The 19670-nt window shown below is 40.7% G+C and overlaps 1 protein-coding gene across 1 annotated transcript in view; it reads left to right on the top strand.

The window, feature by feature from the left end:
- Nucleotides 1-19670, top strand: part of LOC138284882 (lysophospholipid acyltransferase 2-like) — a 143473-nt gene that overhangs the window by 109390 nt on the left and 14413 nt on the right. Inside the window, exons 7-10 of the mRNA XM_069224122.1 lie at nucleotides 953-1115; nucleotides 8144-8336; nucleotides 10193-10296; nucleotides 14056-14120. Of these exons, the coding sequence (XP_069080223.1) occupies nucleotides 953-1115; nucleotides 8144-8336; nucleotides 10193-10296; nucleotides 14056-14120 (525 nt within the window). The remainder of the gene's footprint in view (nucleotides 1-952; nucleotides 1116-8143; nucleotides 8337-10192; nucleotides 10297-14055; nucleotides 14121-19670) is intronic.

Consider the following 19670-nt stretch of genomic DNA (forward strand, 5'->3'; position numbering starts at 1 on the left):
TCTACCATTTCTTTCCTTGCAGCTGCTTACATTACCACCTGTCTCCCTCTAGCATGCCCTCTCTTTTTTCTCACTCTTGTGTCCAGATTACACTTGGTCTTGCCTCCTCCTGTCTAACTGGCAATAGCTCTCAATTTCTTCCATCTGGAACTTAGTCTCCTTTTATCCTCTTGTTCTCTATACATCTTTACTCCATTCCCTCCCCTTTGTCTTTCTCCCACATCTACTCCCTTAACTTCTTTCCTCTCCTTCTGTTCCTCTGGTACTGGTTCCTGCCGTAACCCATCTCTAGATGTCTCGTCTAAAGATTGATCCCTCACCTAATGACCTTTCATCAATAATATTTCCTCTGCCCTCTGTCCTTCTTTTCCATTGGCACACTCTTTAGTTCTTTCCTTGCTCCTCTCTTTGCTCACTTCTTTGTCTATTAATGGCCTTCAGCCAAAGCGCTCACCCTTCCTAATCTCTCTCCTTCGTTCTTTACGTTCTGTACCTTGTCCCACCTATATGTCTGTTTTCTTCCACTTGGTACTCCTGCTCTTTCTATACTCACTATCTTTGACTTTATACTGCCTCTTCTGTTATTTGCACCAGAAAATCTCCTCCTTTCCCTTTTTTCAGCCTATCTAGCAATTTCCCGTAGCTTTCTATCATGCTCCTTCCAGTCAATCCCACTCCCATTTCATCGTTCTCCCTCTTGCTTTCTGATCCCTTTACTGCGGTATATTTTTTTTAATTCTCCTCTTATCCTGAACTGCCTTGTATCTATCCTTCATACCTCAGACTTTATTTTCTTTCATCTTTCTATCCTCTTTCTTCCTCTCTGCCTTCTTCTGGGGATTGTAGATTAACCTTCCCTGACATCTATCACTTCTGACCTGTCTTTTCTTCTTTTGTTCTGTTTGCTGTCCTTGGTGATTCATGATTTTGATTCTCCCATTCTCCTTTCTAGGAGACTCCCTGGACCATTGGAGTACTTGAGCTACCACTTCAACTTCCTGGGGATTGTGGCTGGTCCACTCTGCTCCTTCAATGACTATGTAGCCTTCATCGGAGGCAGATGTTACTGGAACAAGGAGAAAAGCACCTCAGGATCCTTGGAACCATCCCCCACGGTGAGTCCTTGGTGCTCTTCTAAGCAAACCCTGAATCAAATTTCAGGGCTCCTTAAGACACTATGACATGACAAACCACATAGTTCAGGCTAGAATAGTTTGCTGGATGCCAACATTTTGGAGGTGGGAGGGCAGAATCTGGAGATCAACAGCGTTGAAAACCTCCAATATGAGTAAAAGAATGAAGACAGTGAAATGGCTATCATCTCTGAGCATTCTAATGCCATTATGGATTCATATGATCACAATCTCCCTATCTTGCAGGGGTTAGCTACAGATCTAGTAGTCATCAAACAGGTCCATCACCTAAAACTAAAGTTGAATTCGTAGGGTTTCAATGGCCACCAGGAATTTATAGGAGAAATGGGTGTTGGAGAGTGGATGGTTGTTCTTTGCGTCAGTGGAATCAGTCAAAGACTTCTTTTTTAGGGAAGGGGAAGTAGCATATTCTTTGAAGGATGAAGTGCAGATCCTGATGTGAGGGGAAACCTGGAAGCTGTTATAGCAAGATGGAGAAGAGAGGGGCAAGCCTCTTGAACACTGCATTGAGACAGAGAGGGAGAAGGAGAGAGAGAGAGAGGGAGACAGAGAGGAAGAGGGAGATGGAGATGGCTCGAGGAGAGGGGGAGAAGAAAGGAGGAGAGGAGAGGGGTGTGGAGGGACTTAGAGGGAGAAGTATGGAGAGGTAAACGAGAGGGCTGGAGATGGAGAAGGAGGGAGAAGAGAGTACAGGGAGAGGGATTGAGAGGGAGAGGAAATGAAAGGAAAAGGAGAGGCAGAGGGTGGTGGAGAGGGAGAGGAGTGGAAATGGAGAGGGGAGGGCGGAAGATGGAGAGGGGTGAAAATGGAGAGGGAAGGGCGGAGGATGGAAAGGGGAGAGGAGGGCAGAGGATGGAAGATGGAGAGGGCAGAGGATGGAGAGGAGAGGGCAGAGGCTGGAGAAGAGAGAGGAGGGCAGGGCAGAGGATGGGAAGGGGAGGATGGAGAAGAGAGGATCAGAGTCTGGGCAAAATTAGGATGGGAATTGACTGGGAATGGGTTAGCTATGAGGTCAATAAATCTTTGCTAAAGCAAGCCTGCTTGGTTTGTGAAGGGGTATTTAAGAGTGAATATTGGTAGTGAGGGTACCATGCAGGTTATAATGTGGAGTAACGTATCAAAGCAGTACTATGGCAGACTTTGAATTAATTAGTTGAATAAGTTTGAGTTTGTTAAAACCAAGGTTCCAGATAAGTAACATTAATCTGTTGGATTAAGACGACTGGGTGTCACAAGTGAATACTGAAAAGATGGAATCATGCAGTGCAGATAAGCCACACAGACAGGGAGACACTGTCAAAGGGAACTCCAAAGCCCTGGGAAATTGGTGAGGCACAGATGTTAAAATGGAGGTGGAGGCTTATGCACAGAATCTATTATACCCCAGAAAGATAGTGGAAATTTGGTAAGATCCCAACTATACACTGCCTGAGATGCCACGAGACCATTGGGACCGTCTTGCCTATGGAGTGGGAATGCTGTGTGACAGAAGAATATTGTTGGTGCTTACAGCATGCTCTAATGTCATTCTTGGAGTGGCCTTAGCTTGAAAGCAGTGACCTTGGGGCTCATAAAGGAGGTAGGATGCTCTCAGAACTGGTGTACACTTCTTGGGATTGGTCTTCTCCTGGCTAAGAGTTACTAGAGGGATGGAACTCCAACCCTTCCCTGGTGAATGAATGGTTACAGGGAATACATTGAAGAGGCAGGTTGTCTGTACTTCTTTGTTCTGTTAAAAAAGAAAATCAATAAAAAAAAATTTAAGAAACAAGAAAGAGATGGAGGTAAGCAATAAAGAACACAAACTCTGTTCTACCACTCACAGGTACTCATACCCCCAGCAGATGCATTTAACATGCACACACTGCACAGTACTGCATTATCCCTGTATTGTTCCATTCAAAGGCACACATACACCCAATGCAGGTACACCACTCATGCGCTTCGCAGCACTCCACACAAAACTGATGTAAGCCAAGGGGTGAATTGACCACACTAGCAGGGTTTTAAATGAGAAAGCTTGTAGGCCTCGCTCCAGTGACACAGGTTCAAAAGGACCTGTTCACTCCTACTGGTCACTACATGGTATGCTGCCACCAAGGCGCTCATGCTATTTAACTCCTGATAAAGGCAGTAGCCTTTCACTACTTTCACCACTATGAGGGTAGCTCTTTGGGCACCTCTTCTGCTCCAACAAGAAGCCAATCCATGAGACAGACCTGTGTCATGATGCACATGCATCATCGGTGTTTGCCTATGACAACAAAAATCAGCATGAGGAATCCAGACATCAGTATATTGGATGCATGTCCATCACCCTGCAGAGGACTTTTCGGTCCATACATTCTGTAAGTTGTGTTTCACTGTGGAAGGTTAGGGTGCATTGGAAAATGGAAAAAGATGTTAGCTTTGTCAGTGACGAGGTAGTATGAAAGTCGCTGAGCAATAGCCATGTACTGAAAAATGGAGATGCTCCCTGGTCTTCAGGTAACTTTGACTTCCTGCACACTATGACAAAGAGAATACCTAGTTAGGTAGATGGGAAGAGGGTTATGAATGACCTATCAAATTAGTCATAGGATTCCATGGGTGAGTCCAGGACAATAGCAACGAGTCTGAGTTGGTAGTAGTTGCACATAGGACAAAGTTTAAATTATGGGTTGTTTTAGTGGCATTCATTTGCTGAAATTCTGATGGTCTGTATTTATATGGTTGGTAGATGGTGAGGCAGTAGTTATTTATGATGTGGAGGAAAGAGAGATCTGGACGACAGAGAGTGGAAGTTAGATGGGTGGAATGATCATGTGTGGGTGTGATGAGTATGGACAAGTCTATAATAGGCTGGAGGCAATAGATGGCGGTATCAATGAGTATGAGCCTCTTTTCATTTGGGAACAAAGAGTCAGAGGGTTTTAAGTGTGGAGCAAATACACTATTTTTGCTGGGATGCAGGAGATTAGAGAACAGAGAAGACTCGAGTGGGCAAAACCAGGAAAGTAAGAAACTTCTGGAGGGAGGCAATATATCAAGACTGTTTGGCAGAGAAGTGAAGGGAAGTATAGTGGACTCATAGATGGGTAGCGGGGGGAGAGAAGAAGGAGGTAACTCATGTGTAGATTTACAAATTACATATACTTGGCTTACAGAAAGGTTGGAGGTGGGAAGAATTTACAGAGGCTGAGCAGCCTGTGGGTGATTGGTGTTCTCAGGTTGCAAATGGCTGAGCAGATTCCAATAAGGAGGTTTTGGGTGGTCAGCCTCAGTGGCGTAACAAAGGCCCCCGAGCCCTAGGGGTCGCCTCAGCATAGTACACTGTGCACAGGCAGCAGGCCCCAGACTGGTTCCAGGGGACCCCCTCCAGGTACTTTGCAGGGGGGCCCCCTCAAGTTTCATTACGCCACTGGTCATTCTCATCTTTAGACAGAAATCTTGACGTTTTGGGGAAGACACTGTGGTTACGATTCACTGAAGGCTGAGACTTAGGCAGGCACAATAGAGGTAAAATAAAGGTTGAAGGTGCTATGGATACTGAGGGTAACTGAACAGAGTATTTGTTTTAATAATACAATTACTTTTCTTTGTTCTGCTTTTTCAGCCAGAAAAGTCTTTTAAATTGGCATGTATTAAGGGAACTACTTCTATGACGCCTTTCAAAAAAGTGGCTCATATCTTGCACATCAAAGTATCGTTTTTTCTCTCCTACATCCCCTTGTTACATTAATGACTGAGAGGTTGTCCGGGAAGGTACCAACCACCCCCTTTGGGGTTTCAACTGAATTTCATGCTGCACGTTCTCAGGGCTAGCAGCTGCCCAGGAAGGCTAAAACTGGAGAGGACACGAACAAGAAATTTTCATTTCACAAAAGTACCCTTTGACCCCTCCAGATGACGTCACAGGGTGAAACAGTTATTCCAACCAGTCTCGAGAGAACCTCCTGTTTGATCCTAGAAGCCAGAAGGGCAGAAAGAGGAAACAGCAGAAAACATACATGGCTGTTAGAGCACTGTACTTTTGTTCGTGTCTCAGCTCCCTGACACTCGAAGCCGGAAATAGCACCGACAGTGCCATTGATACTAAAGGGCAAACCAGGATACCAGTTGCTACACTGTGCGTCCCCCATTGACGTCCATGAAGTCAGGAAAGGAAGTCACAGAAAAAAGGAAACATGTATAGGAACCTAAGTTCAAGGGTTTTACACTTGTCGGGGGTCATGCTGTATTTCCAGGCTGAGCAGGAAGCATTTGAAATGTTTGTCGCCTTAAATGTGAAGTTTAAGAAATGTGATGATTATCTGTCCTTCCCCTCAAGAGCAAAACCCCCTAAAACTGTTATTCTCTGGGTGTGAGGCCACTGAAAAGTGTCCATCGCTAAAAAATAGAAAGCATTGAACTTCCACATTCCATCTCTTGGAGACATTGGCTATGTTTGTTTGGTTGAATGTCACTTCAAGGAACAAAATACCGTTCTGCTGAAATATCAGGCACAGACTAGCACTAGTAAGCATATACAGGTAGGTAAAGAGTTAATATTCTTAGCTCCATGGCTACTCTCCTTGAAAAGATGTTTATATTGCCAAGGCACGTGGGTGTGGAGTTAAAACAGTAAATGGTATACTATCATATCACTCTATTGTACTTTAGCAGAACGATGTGTGCAGCTCAATAATGTGGTAGAATATGTTTCCCTTCAGCCGCGGTGTAAAGACATTGACAATTACCCTCCTGAAACATGGAAGCGAAGCATCAAACGGTGGAAACTGCTCCACCCCTAAGCATCTGACCATTGACACTGCACTGTCAGTTTTCGCGAGACCACTGAAACCCTTCCATTCCTAAGTGTGAAGATTTTGAAATCATTTCCTCTTTGAGGCGCTTGACAAGGTTCCTTCCTTAAGTGAGAATTTGAAACCATGTCCCCTTTAGTAAAATAATGTGGTTGCTCAGATGTGGGTTGCACTTCAAAAAAAAGGCGGTGTCCCTTACTTTGTTCGCAATTGTACTAATTGTAATTGTAAATTGCATTTAAATAGCGTTTACGAGCTCTGAAGAGGCACTGAAGCGCTTTGCAGCATGCTACTCTGGAACTCAAGGTTAGAGTTAAATAGTTAATAGATTAGTAATATGTGCTTTCTTTTTCCCTGCAGATTAGCTGTGGTAAATGTGTGCTCTTGACTTCCTGTGTGTTTATGAGTATTATGAGTGTGGATACACTGATAGGAATTGATTAGAAAAGGGGTGATTGATATTAGTTGTTATTGAGATTAACGGACATGTGTGCCTGTTAGTTGGGTGAACTAGATGAAAGGAGGAGTACGTTTGAAAATAATATTTGGGAGGTCATAGTAGTGAGAAACGTTTGGAATTGAAGTGACAGAGATGAGAGGAGCGATGTGACAAAGGTTGAAAGAAGTACATTTGTTTAACAAATAAATTAACGTATGCATACATATATACACATGATGCTTAGTAAAGTTTTAGTAGGAGACATAAAACCCTCTTTATATAAATCCTTCAATTTACCCATATACATATTGAAGCAACAATATTTACATAGTCTGATACACACATGTACCTTGAGGTGACGTATAAATATTCCCCCTCATATTACTGTATCTGCTATAACACAAAGCATAGCTCTATGTACAAAGACACATGTATAATGACAACCTCATCTCTATAGCCTGAGAAGTAAAGTTTCTCAAGTCTAAGTATACATAAATTATGTACACACACACACACACACACACACACACACACGTATATATACATATATAGATATAGATATAGATTCACTGAGAAAACAAAGGTTGGAGTGATGTTCTAGTTAAGTATGGTAATAATATCTTACTTTATGTTAAATAAACCTTACAAATTCACTGAAAACTTAGGTTAAAGTAACGTTATAGTTAGGTAAAAATGTCAGCTAAAACAAAACGTTTTAACGTATAAAAACACTGAAATTCACCAGTTATAGTTAACTGAAGAAGCTATAAACCTGTGCCGCCACCATGCACAGTGTAGTCCTCAGTGATGTCATGTCAGATGTCATCAATGATGTTATTTGTGATGTCATATGTCATAAGAGATGTATTTGACGTCATAACAGTGCATGATGAGGCCATGAGTTATAGTTTGTACTAGATTGTGATCAAGGCCGGGTGGACGGAAAGCATGAACCTGTGGAGGAGTGTGTGAATTTTTTCATTGTTGTACGTACGGAAGGGAGAAATGTTGAATGAAGATATATATATATATATATATATATACACATATATATATATACATATACATATGTAAATACGGAGAGAGAAAGACGTAGTTCTTTTAAAATAATAAATTACATTGTAATACTGTCTTATAATGAGACTTGCACACTGTGCCATATATGTGTTGTCACAAAAAAGAGGCATAAAGGGATATACACACACTCCTCCAGTTACATGACAAATAAGATGTATTTATTTTATACTATGAAATACATAAATGTACTGCAAAATATGTCAATGTATTGTTACATATAGAAATATTTCCTTTTTTCTATAAATAAAATAAAAACACATATATACATGTATATATCTAGATCTAACTATGTGAACAGTATTATACAGAACATAAATACGTATAAGCATTTCAGTTCTTAATATTGCTGTAGAAGAAATACATTCATAAATAAATATATGCATCCAGTCTATATGTGCATGCTTGTAGTAATAGTTAAGTGTGCATACACAGTGTGTATAGGCTGTGTTTTTATTGAATGTTAAACAAAGTCCCAGCAGCTCATAAAGTAGGCCGTAGAGCTGTAATCTTGAAATGTTTGTAGACTCCATCCTTGGTCAGGCCAGTTTCCTGAGCTGTAATGGCGCCGGCCTGTTAGCATTTGGCTGTCAGAGCCGGGCACCGGGTTTGCACGGCTCTGTGATGTGTGTATAATAAATAAATATATGAAGATGGTTGTACAGTTACTGTTCTCCTTGCTGCTTTTTCAGAGCGCAGTGATGGATAAGCTTGGGCGTTGTTGTCTGCTCCTGGGGCTTCACCTAACTTTATCCAAGGCCTTCCCTATCACCTACAACCTGGATGAGTCTTTCCTGGCGACGGCTCACCTCCCCCAGCGCCTTGGCTACGTCTATCTGTCCATGCTCGCCTGCCGACCCAAGTATTACTTCCTCTGGACGATGGGTAAGTACTGAGGGGTTCAGGATGTCTGGACACAGCGTACCTATTGTGCTGGGGTTGTATGTAAGTCGTAAAATGCACAAAAATGCAGTTCCACCGGTGAAGAGAGTGTTTAGAAGCGACGATGTCCTGCAGGCTTCGCCGAGTGAATCCCATAACTTGGGTCTCCCTATCGGTCTTCCTTACCAGACGATGGTGCAGAAAATGCTGTGTGTGGGAAGTGGGGGGGGGGGGGGGGCATGGGAGGGGAATGCAGAGGGCGTAGGGTTTAGGGAAGCTTGTAGCTAAGGGAGTAGGCAGGAAAATAAAATATCCCACAATTTTGCATATGAAACTTAATAGTCGAGTGAAGTGAGCGAAAGCCAGTGGGAACACTTGTAAAAATGTCGCAGAATGGTACATTTTAATGCACGATTTTAAACGAAGTTGGATAAAACTGCATTTACTATTATCAATCTCTTTCTTTTCTGCCTCCATCTTCTTTTTCTCCCTTTATTCTTCTTTAAATTAGTCCTTCCTTACATTTTTCTTACTTTCTATACTTTTTTCTATTCTTTTCATCTCTTCTTTGCATCTTTCTTTCATTCCCTCCTTCCTTCTTTCATTCCATCTCTCATTCTTTCTATCCTTTTGTCTTTAGTTATATTCAATGGCATTTTCTGTCCTTTACATCCTTCCGTCCTTCTTACTATTCTTTCATTTTTTTCTTCTTCATTTCTTTCTTCATATTGCCCTCTTGTCCCTCCTTCTCCCACTGTTTCCATTATTCTTTCTTTTTGTAATCTCTCATTCATTAATTCGCTGTTTTTTTTTCCTTCGCCCTTCCTTCCATTTATCATTTCTTCTTTCCATTTTTCATTCTATTTTCTTAATCTCATAATTTCTTTCCCTCCTTGAGTTTTCATTTTTATTTGTATTCCTTTCATCTTTTCTTCCCACTGCATATCTTTCCATCTTTAATTCTTTATTTCTCTCCTTGCGTCTTTCTTCCATTTCTTTTCTATCCTTCTTTGAGTTCTTTTTTCTTCTGTGCCTTCATTCCATATTGCTTCCTTTTTTATTTTCATCTTTCTCTCATTGTTTGCATTCTACTCTCCTTCCTTCCTTGGCACGCTCTTACCCCATTTCCTTCGCAATTATTTTTCTTTTGATTTGTAATACTAATATCTCTCCTTGCCACAGTTTGTAGCTCCTTTTGCACGGCCCCACATCTTGTGATAAATTGTGCCCTGTGGCACTCCCACTTAAACTGATGTAGCGCGTACTTTACTACGCCCTCACTTGCAAGCCCTGTAATCTCTGGCTCTCCTAGGAAGAGACACTGATGTGAACGTGGCAGGCACACTGTTCTTGGGGATGACACAACTTCGGCATTCAGATTAACTCTCAGCTGGTGGTCCTGTAACCACTGAATGTTTTTAATGCAGTAGGTCCTCTTCGCAGTCGGATTGCCACAGAAAATAGGCCTGAGCACCAAAATAAAAGTGGCCCTCATTAGCGAATCAGATAGCTAAAAACATGGCCTATATCTGCCAACCAGGGGAGTTTTAACCTTATAAAGAAACACTGTGTAGGTGTTTTGCAAGGCATGGCAGACAGCGTGCATTTGTGCTCGCTGCAATGTCTGTGGCAATATCAGGGAAATCAACAGGAAACACTCCTCACCAAACCATAAAACAGGCCCACAAACAGTCCAAAAAACGCCTGTCAGACCAGCACTTCGGGTACTGCCAGACTGCCCTGTTGACCAGTCCGATCCTGGCCCTCTTATGTGTAAATAAACATTCACTTGCCCATTAGACACCTTGCCACAAACCCTTCCTTGCATGTTCATCATAAGGTGTCCATTTATCTTACAGCGGATGCCATCAACAATGCAGCGGGCTTTGGGTTCAGTGGCTACAACAAGGATGGAAAACCATGCTGGGACCTACTCACCAACCTCAATATCTTCAGGATTGAGGTAAGTGAACACACATCAGATATGGTCTGAAAGTCTTGATCATGGGATAATACAGAAACTATGTATGTTAGGTGTTGTGAACCACTAAAAAGGCCAGGCCTAGAAGCAAGAGATTCCATATTTCTTATTAGGGAAAACATGACCTGGGAGCCCCCTCTACATTACATGATGTTTTTCGGGGTGCCTCCACAATCTGCTTTCCAGTATAAGTGCTCTGTTAAACCAAATACATGAATGGAAACCGAAACTGGGGTAACTACGTACGTGGCAGACTATTACTGTGTAGCAGATGGAAACATTGACGAGCCCCTGTACCTATACTCGGGGCCAGCACTTCCATATGATGATTAGGGCTCCCCGTTTTATGGTATTTATTTTTTTAACATTTCCTTCTGTATTTACCCATATTTATTCTTTTGGCCATCTTACTAGTATTTATCCATGTTTTGTGTTTTGAGAATAAATGGAGTCGTAAAATGGTACATTTCCATGTTTATTTAACTGATGAAACACACTCATACTTTGATGCCTGTTGCGTTTTAGCAAATTAAGCAACCAAAGATAACAAACATTATACCCACAAGTAAATATTATAATTTTAATTCATATTTATATATACACATTAACATGCTTGTATTGAAGGAATTCTTATCCTATTTCTAACTCCCCATGCTATCTGCGCAGCTTTGGGCCTGGAATTCACAAAATACAGTATGGCGAGTGAATCAAAAGAAGCACAATTTTAAACATTTTTCCACTTTAATAAATAAATAAAGGCAGGAAACACATTGTTTTCTGTCTGTAGTTATCTGTAAAAATCACTGAAAATAGAATGGGAGCCTTAATGATGATACAAGGCAACAGCTTTAGGGTGCCAAGTAGCGATGGTGCCAAACTGAGATAAATGCTCACCACTGAAACATGCAGTGGCCTACATCTCATGAGCTGGACTGAGCTTTCCATCCTTCAGATGATAGTTGATGAATTGAATACCCTTCCAATTGGATAATAGTAACTGTAATTATTAGCAACCCTTAGAAACAACGTAAATATTGTATGAAGCACTAATTTAACTAGGTTATTATTATCATTTATTTTTATTTCCTGGAGTGCGGGTAATCCTTGCGTTGAATCTTCACATAAATATGGAATAGTCACATTCTGTGACAAAAAAGAAGCAGTACAATTTAATGTCCTGTGCTAGAATTGAGAAGAACTTCATAACACATTGCTCTTTATAGTGTCATGGTCCGTTCCTGTTAGTGTCCTGCCTCAATATTGTCCAAGTGCTTTTTCTATTCACCCTGAGTTACTCCCCCATCCTCAGTTACCATGTGGGCGGCTAAGATTGTAACAAAGAAGTGGACACTACCCTTCATTCCCTTCAGCAGTATTACTTTTAGCCAAAGCTCAAACTGTTGTTACCAACTTGAGATAAAGATTCATTGAATTTGAAAGAGGACAGAATCTGCTTTCACCATTACTATATAATTTTCATCAGTCACAACTCTGCCAACTAACAGCCCAGAGCATTCTTGAACATTTCATAATTATCTGAACACTGTTTTTGAGAAGACAATACCTCATGCCAGCCCCCCTCGTCCAGACCGGCCAACCTGCAATATAACGCTCAAATGTGGTCAAAGAGACTTCCAACTCAACAGACCGAGAGGAAAAGCCTTGCTTCCCATAAGACCCTTCTGTCCTGCAAAGCACAGCTCAGGTGCTACTATAAAAACAGACTCCATCCGGCCAAAGTTACCTACTGTGAGCAACTGATTTAGGAAGCCAGCAACAACACCTGGTATAATACGTAGGGTGATCAGAGAGCTTTTAAACCATGCCAGCATGCACTGTACCATTACCCTTCTCAAGAGCTGTGTGACAGGTTGGCCTACTTCTTTACTTTATATCAGCATCACAGGTGATTTGTGTTATCACACCCAGGCAGGTGAGAAACAGCCAACCCCGCCATCACCCCAAGAGGCCTTGTGGGCTGGTCATAGTCATGTACTAGCACTTTAATTAGAGAAGAGTGAGATGGAAAGAACATCTCCATCCAGAGTGGTCACTGTGACTAACACTGGTGGTTTAGGGGCAGTGTACTTTTGTTGACTTACTGTCAACGTTTAACCTTAAGATTCACACCTTTCACTCACCAACTTTGGATGTATGTTCACAGTACTGTTAACTTTTTAACTGTTCTTTTTATGATTGACAGTTTAAAGACATTTTGGTATTGGCATATTCATTGTAAGTGACCTTTGTTAGTTATATAATAAACTATGTGATAATTGGCTGTATATAAAAACCACAAAAATAGCAGACCACTTTACTTCATTCAGGCAATTGCTTATCACCTATAGAATAGTTTGAAAGGTTGTGACACACAGAATCAAATGGTTTATTTAATTTAAAGTTTGCAAAACCAAACATACACACAATCAATATATCCAAAGCATGTGAAACCTATAATTATTTAAAATGATCAGACATGCATTTTATGAATACATTCAGCTTAATCAGGTCTTTGTATAATGTCAAATTCATCAACAATCCTATTCCAATTTCTTCAACTATTTCCCCAAATGTTCCTAATCTTAGTTTGTTAAAGAGACAGCGCTGTAATAAAAAATGATACATTGTATCTTTAAAATGTACACACAAATGACAATTTATCAGCCTAATCTGATCAGAATTCCATCTCTAGGTAATATCAAGGAGGTATAATTATCCTAACTTGAAAAAAATATGCAGTCATTCATCATCACCATTTGTGGAATCATGTCAGTAGTTATTTAAGCCAAGAGTGGAACAACATACATAAACCATAAGACTGCCGGAGCATTTTGTTCCTTTTAGGACCTCAAGGAAACATGGCCTATCTTATTCACAATTTGAAACTCCATTTACCAGTTAATACATAATCCACTAATGTTGATGACAATACAGTTGGAAATCCTAACCCCAAAACGGAATCTTCAATGTTCTTAATTACCTTAATTTAGATATGACTTAATAAAGTGCCATAGTGGAAGTTTCCTCAACTTTCCAATTGTTCCGCACATTTTCCCACACAATAAAATGTGTTGTTTTCCGGCACATTTCCAAGGATGCATCTTGCATCGATAAAGGCATATACACGAGCCCAAGGTTTCTTTCCGTGCACAAACAAGGACTGAGAACATACTTGCAATATCTGCCAGCTTGATCAGCCATAGTGACAGATTCTAATGTTGCCTGGTACAGTGAGAGAATAAAGTGTGGTTAAAGAGGAAATTCAACCCTTCTCTGAAAGGCTAAAGTCACGTTCTCTATGCTCCTCCACTGAAAACACAATGCTAGGTTTACTGGAGTATTTCACTTTAGAAGGACATCATACTTCCAGCCATGGGCTTTATTTTCAGAAACCGTTTTAATCAGTTCCTTGCCCAAATTGATTCAATTGAAGCAAAAAGGATACTAGCAAATTAAACGAAGGTCCAGGTCTAGCAAGATGGTGCCCTCCTGACATGGAGAGATGTGACAACCACAAAGACAGCCATCCATGGGGAATTGTTGCTACAGTGAGAAGAAGAGCCCAGTCTAGGTTATTCTTCAATCTAGTGGTAAACATACGTCTCCACATTGTCCCTCCCAATGACCTGTCTGCCACATGCCCTCATTGCACCCTTCTGTATTTGGTTGCCCGTAGTGTCATAGCTTAAATGTCAATTTACCCATTATTTATTTTTCAAATTATATCTTTGTTTTTTGCAGACATCTACAAGCCTCAAAATGTTAATCGACAACTGGAATATCCACACCTCTGCATGGCTGAAAGAGTAAGAGCATTTAAGGTTTTAGCACTTTGGGGTAGAGGTTAATTTACAAAATGTGAAGCCTACAATTTTTACAAAATTAAGCCACAAAAACATGTCTGCAGCAGGCACTGAAACTAGTTGAACTAATTTACCAAAGTAGACAATTACACAAGTGCAGTATTAAACTTTAGTCACCCAACTGTATATGTTGTTTATCTACCATTGTAGGATGTACTATTTTAATCTTTTGTCTAGTAACTGTATTATGTGTCACCTTGGATGGTGGCGGTGTTTCAATGTGTTTTTTGGCCTAAAATGAACATATGGTGCAGAACAAAACCAAGCACATAAAATATCATTTCAACCACGTAAAAATTGACCGAATAGTCCTAGTGCTTATCAGGGGTGAAAGCTTAATTTTGCATTAACATTGAACAGTGACACATTTTACATAACATCAAGACCTCAGTGGCCGGAGGTACACTAAATATTTTGTGGGGCAACCAACCAACCATTGACCAGCATGAGGTCCATGCCAAAGCTGTCAGTCATGGCTTGTTATAAACAGCGTTGATAACGAGCCATGACTGAGAGCTCTGGTGTTGAGCCTGAAGGAAGTGCTTGCCAGTGGGAAAGAAATAAATAAAATAAAAAAGTACTTACCCACTCCGCTGGCTCTCCTCCTCTAGTCCTTCTCGTACCTCAGTCCTTCGATGCAGGTGGTCTCTGCAGCAATTGAAGCCTCCACTCCAGTCCAGATGCTGCTTGCATGCTGCTGATAATGTTAAACAGCATAAGGGCAACACAAGGGTTGTCTGGAGCAGGCTGTCTCAATGCTCAGGCAGGCACTGGGGGTGTCTCAGACAGCTGGGTGGTGTGGTTTAAAGTGCGCATCTCAGACTGGCCATCACAAGACAGCCAGACAAAATGACATGCACTCTCTAAACTAGCGGAATGAGCATGACTCCCCTGCTACCAGTCAGCAGCAGTGGCCCGCCCTCAAACACGGTTGGCTGGGGAAAGGGAAAAATAAAATGGCAATAAACTAACTTTATTACCATTTTATTTTTCACCTTTGCAGCAGTGGCAGCAGGGGGGCGTGATGCTCCTCTGCCCTAATGGAGAGGCTTCCACTTCAGGACCCAGCTCAAATGGCAGCCATTTTTAATTTGACCCAATACACAGCTATGCCAAAATTCCTAGCTAAATGAAAGGAAGAGTGAAGGCTGGACCATAGCCTTAGACTACTGTTGTAACTCAGGTTTCATGCGCAGAGGGAAATGCACTCTTAGAACATATCAACGACAACTTAAATGGCAGCATGGGACTGTTGTGTGAATAAAGCACTTTCTAACCACTTCCTGGCATTGGCTCATACTTTAATTTGAGATTAAGATTATTTCAGTCTCTGCCCCCATTCCTCAGAGCCTCCTCCTTGTGCGGAAAACGAAATAGGAAAGAATTAGGGCTAATAATATTGCAAAGCAATATTTTTTCCATAGATACAATTTAAGTTTTTATTCAATGGCTCATTTTCTTCAGTTTGATGTCTTCCACATGTAAACTGTGTGGCAAATTTAATTAAGAAGCACACTAAAGTTGTTGCCAATTCCCACCACTGATTAAAGGAGTTTTTAAATAGAAGTGGGGTGATAAATTCCATCCTGCTGGGGGATGGGGGGAATTTTGGTCATTCCATGTTATGCTCCTAACGCGCAGTTCCAGACAAATTCCGTCAACTGCTGCATGGAGGAGGTTTTTTCTCGCATGTGGCTTACCAATGATAACTTGGTGAGCAAGAATTGGCCTCCCCTAGTGCAATTTATGGGTGCTAGGAGAGCATCCAGTGAGATTTGCAACTGTTTGCAGTGAAAAAGATGTTGCTTAAGTGCAAAATGTACTTGAGCAGCAGCAAAATCAGCTTGAGCAGCAGTGCCCTCTGGTGCACTGCATGGTGCGATACATGCTGATTTTTCAGCACAGAATGAGCTCCCGGCACTAAAAATCAGCGTGACGTGCTGATTTCTGCCCGGTCGCGGAATTCTGTGGACTCTCGCTGAGTGTTCATTTAACTCTGGGGCATTCCACAGAGTGAAACTCCATGAGTTCTGCCCACTCCTAGTTTTTAACTTGCATAGAAACACTGGACATTTATAAAAGAACACAGAAGTCCGATAAAATTTAGGGCCTGATTTCAAGTTCTGTGGACTGTACTCCATCCGTCAGGGTGGTAGAGAATATTTCATCTGTCTACCTGATGGACTACTGTCTGCCAATTTTAGAGAACATCAGTGGTCCAGCAGTGATTTCTGTACCTTAACAGGAACCGTCATCATAGTGATTCCTGTCAAGAAACAAAACGTTTATTGGACAGCCACTGTCAATGTTTATTGGACAGCCACTGTCTGTTTTGAAGGCTGTTCATCAAACGTTTACAAAGTTTTTATTTTTCAAACACAGACCCTTGCAAGTGGAAGTTTGTCAGTGAAAAACAACAACTTTATGATCCCAACACCCTGGAAGTTTTTTTCCTTGGTGTGGACATCATCAATCATTTTTGTCTGTTGGTCGGTGGTTACAGACAGGAAAAAGGGCCTAAATTGGACAGGAGGTGTAATGCAGGCGAAGCTGACTAAAACAACTTAATTGATTGTGCACACTGATTTTGAAGTGGTATGGCTGAATGTTTGTGTGGGGCAGTGGCATGTTTGTGTGTGTATGTGCCTGAGTGTGAATTTAAATGTATGGCCACCAACATTTTTGTCTGGCCTCTTAGCATTTTTGTGCCTGGAACGGGCAATAACCTGGAGACACAGAATTACTGAGTCCAAATCCACATGTGGAGTTCCCATTCCAAGCACAAAAGTGCTTCTGTTTACCACTTGCTAGTAGCAGGCGTTAGATGAAAGCATGATGGCCTGTGTATTTCATGTGGCTAGAAGGGCATCGAGAGGCAGCAATAGTGGTTCCAGGCAGGGAGAGCATTCTATGCTTCCTTTGTATTTAACAAGGGGGTCAGTGAGGGGCTGGGGCTGACTCCTTTTGCCACCCACTCAACGTGTGATTTTACCCACCATGTTTTAAGGCCATTGAAATTGGGCCTCGTTCCCACACCTTGAAAATCTGGGTGCAGGAACTCAGGGACAGTTGCAATTAGACAGAGCACTATCCCCTTGAGAAATATGAAGAAAATTACTGAGCAAAGAACAAATATGGCAAATGATGCAGATTACAGGGTGTAAGTTGAAAAGGAGTGGTAAAGTTACTCTCCCCATTGGACTTCTGAACAGCTATTCAAACTTCGTAGCTCAGAGAATGATATGGGCAACCTTCAAGATACACCACCTTGCCCTTTCTCTAAAGCAAGCAGATAGGAAGCAATGTGGAGGACAGTTAGGTGAAGGAGAAAGCACCTCCAGATGAAAACAGTGGAGGACCAAACCTAGAGGGGGAAAGACAGTAACAAAAATGAAGCTCATCTGAATTTAACAAACAAGGCAATACGGACTGCAAGGCTAAACACAGTAAAAGTCTAATAAACATTAAACATTCAGGATACTAAAGCAGTTGCAACAAACAAGTGAAAGCAGTGTGGCAAGTGATAATAAATGGAATGACCTGGAAATGTAAATCAGTCCTGCTTTGGTCCTTTTCAGTGTCTTTAGAATAAACACTCCATATGTGTTACGGAAAGGGAGCATAGTGGTCCCACTAGGATTCTCTTTAGTATTACTTCTTTAGAATTACAATTTTGTTAATCTATTGTAAGGAAAATACAAAAGAAAATCTTAAACACTGTTAAGATAAATAAATATTGTTTTGCTAATCCAAGTACCATTAAGCTGGCATTCACATGACAATTTATAGTTAGTTCCCTTCTATAATTTCAAATGCTGGAATATTGGATACTTCTTAAACGTTTATAAATCCTTTCATGGTAAGATGTTTCCCTCCTTCACAATCAACCATCTAACATAGGTGCTGGTCAGAATTTTCTCTACCTGATATACATGTAACCTATACCTCCCCTGAGACTGGAGCTCACTTATGGTTGTGCCTTGTCCTATATTGCCTTAACTATTAACTAAACATCACAACTATAAATATATTTTTAAGGATCAAATGTATTTGTGGTCCAGCTTATATCCAACCAGAGACAACGTTGAGCTTCAATATGTCTCGCAGTAATGATACTTCACTGTATATGAGTGAGAAAATGTATGCTGAAACATATCTCTCATTTACTACGCTGCATAAGGTATGTATTTTACTATATACTAAACATCCCCCAGCTTCTCTAACTTAGACTTTCTAAATGTGGGATTATAGTTTTCAATTTAAGGTGCTAATTGCTCTTCATTTGTTTTAGATTTATTCTGACTGAGTGGTATCTAACAATAACCATACAATTTTACATAGTAAGCATTACCTTGGCCTGATTACAGAAGGTACAACCTTATAGATGCTTCTCCTTTCCATATATGGCTCAACCCTTCCAGATAAAGTATGACAAATAAAATTAATTTTGATATTTACAGTTTTTTATATGACTATATTGAGAGTATTGTTAGAAATGGCCCTTTTTGCATAATTTCTATCCCATAAATTTTCAACCAGGAATTGAACATACATGAGCCCATCTTATTTGGTTACTCTTAACTATGCGTAACAAGGTACCAACTTTTTTAGTTTGAACAGTCCACCAGCTTTTTACTTCTACTTTACTCGCCATGATCTTTTGGAGTGAGTTTCCTAACTCACCCATTTTTCTATGAGTTTCACTTTTTATCATAATTTCACATATTATTGATTTGTTTATACCAACAATTCTACAGTCTCTGCGCACCTGCAGACATTCTTGTTCAAACTAACAATTCCTGGGATTTCTATTGCTTTGGCTATACTACTTTGGTTATGATCTAAACACATACCTTTGTTCAAAAGGGCATTTAAGATATCCATCTCACTGTAGGGCTGGTTGGTTCTCGATTTGTATATTTTATTCACTTAATCCCTGAAAAAAGTGCAAAGTGAAACAAACATGTGTCAATGGTTGCATGCTCTTTTCCATCACTGAATCTGGTTGCAACACCCGCCTAAATCATTACCACTGTGGACCCTTCGTCCAAAGACCTATGAAGTTGAAATATTTTCATCATTCGGCATTAGACTGTTAATACTCACAATGGTACAGGTTGTACTGTCTAAATGCATCTATATTTTGACAACAAAAGCACAAAGATGTAGATTTTCTTATAAATATTGTATAAATATTTGCACACAGAACCTGCATTAATAGTAGAACTAGAACTAGTTGTAACAGTAATGGCAGCACTAGAAGTAGAAGTGATGGAGACAAATTTAAGGTGAGAAATTTCGTTCTATGAGTATGATGCAGTCTCATTGTAAGTGTGGTGTGTGATAGATATGCCAGGATACCAGCGATATCACAGTGCCTAATTTATATCATCGTCTTTATTTTGTGTTCCAAAACTTCATAAAAACAGTCCATAATAGCAATAAAAGTCTAAACAAAAACAAAAAAGACACTTCATACAAAAAGTTAAAAGC

The sequence above is a fragment of the Pleurodeles waltl genome, chromosome 3_1 (assembly GCF_031143425.1).
Source record: "Pleurodeles waltl isolate 20211129_DDA chromosome 3_1, aPleWal1.hap1.20221129, whole genome shotgun sequence".
Taxonomy (NCBI): Eukaryota; Metazoa; Chordata; class Amphibia; order Caudata; family Salamandridae; genus Pleurodeles; species Pleurodeles waltl.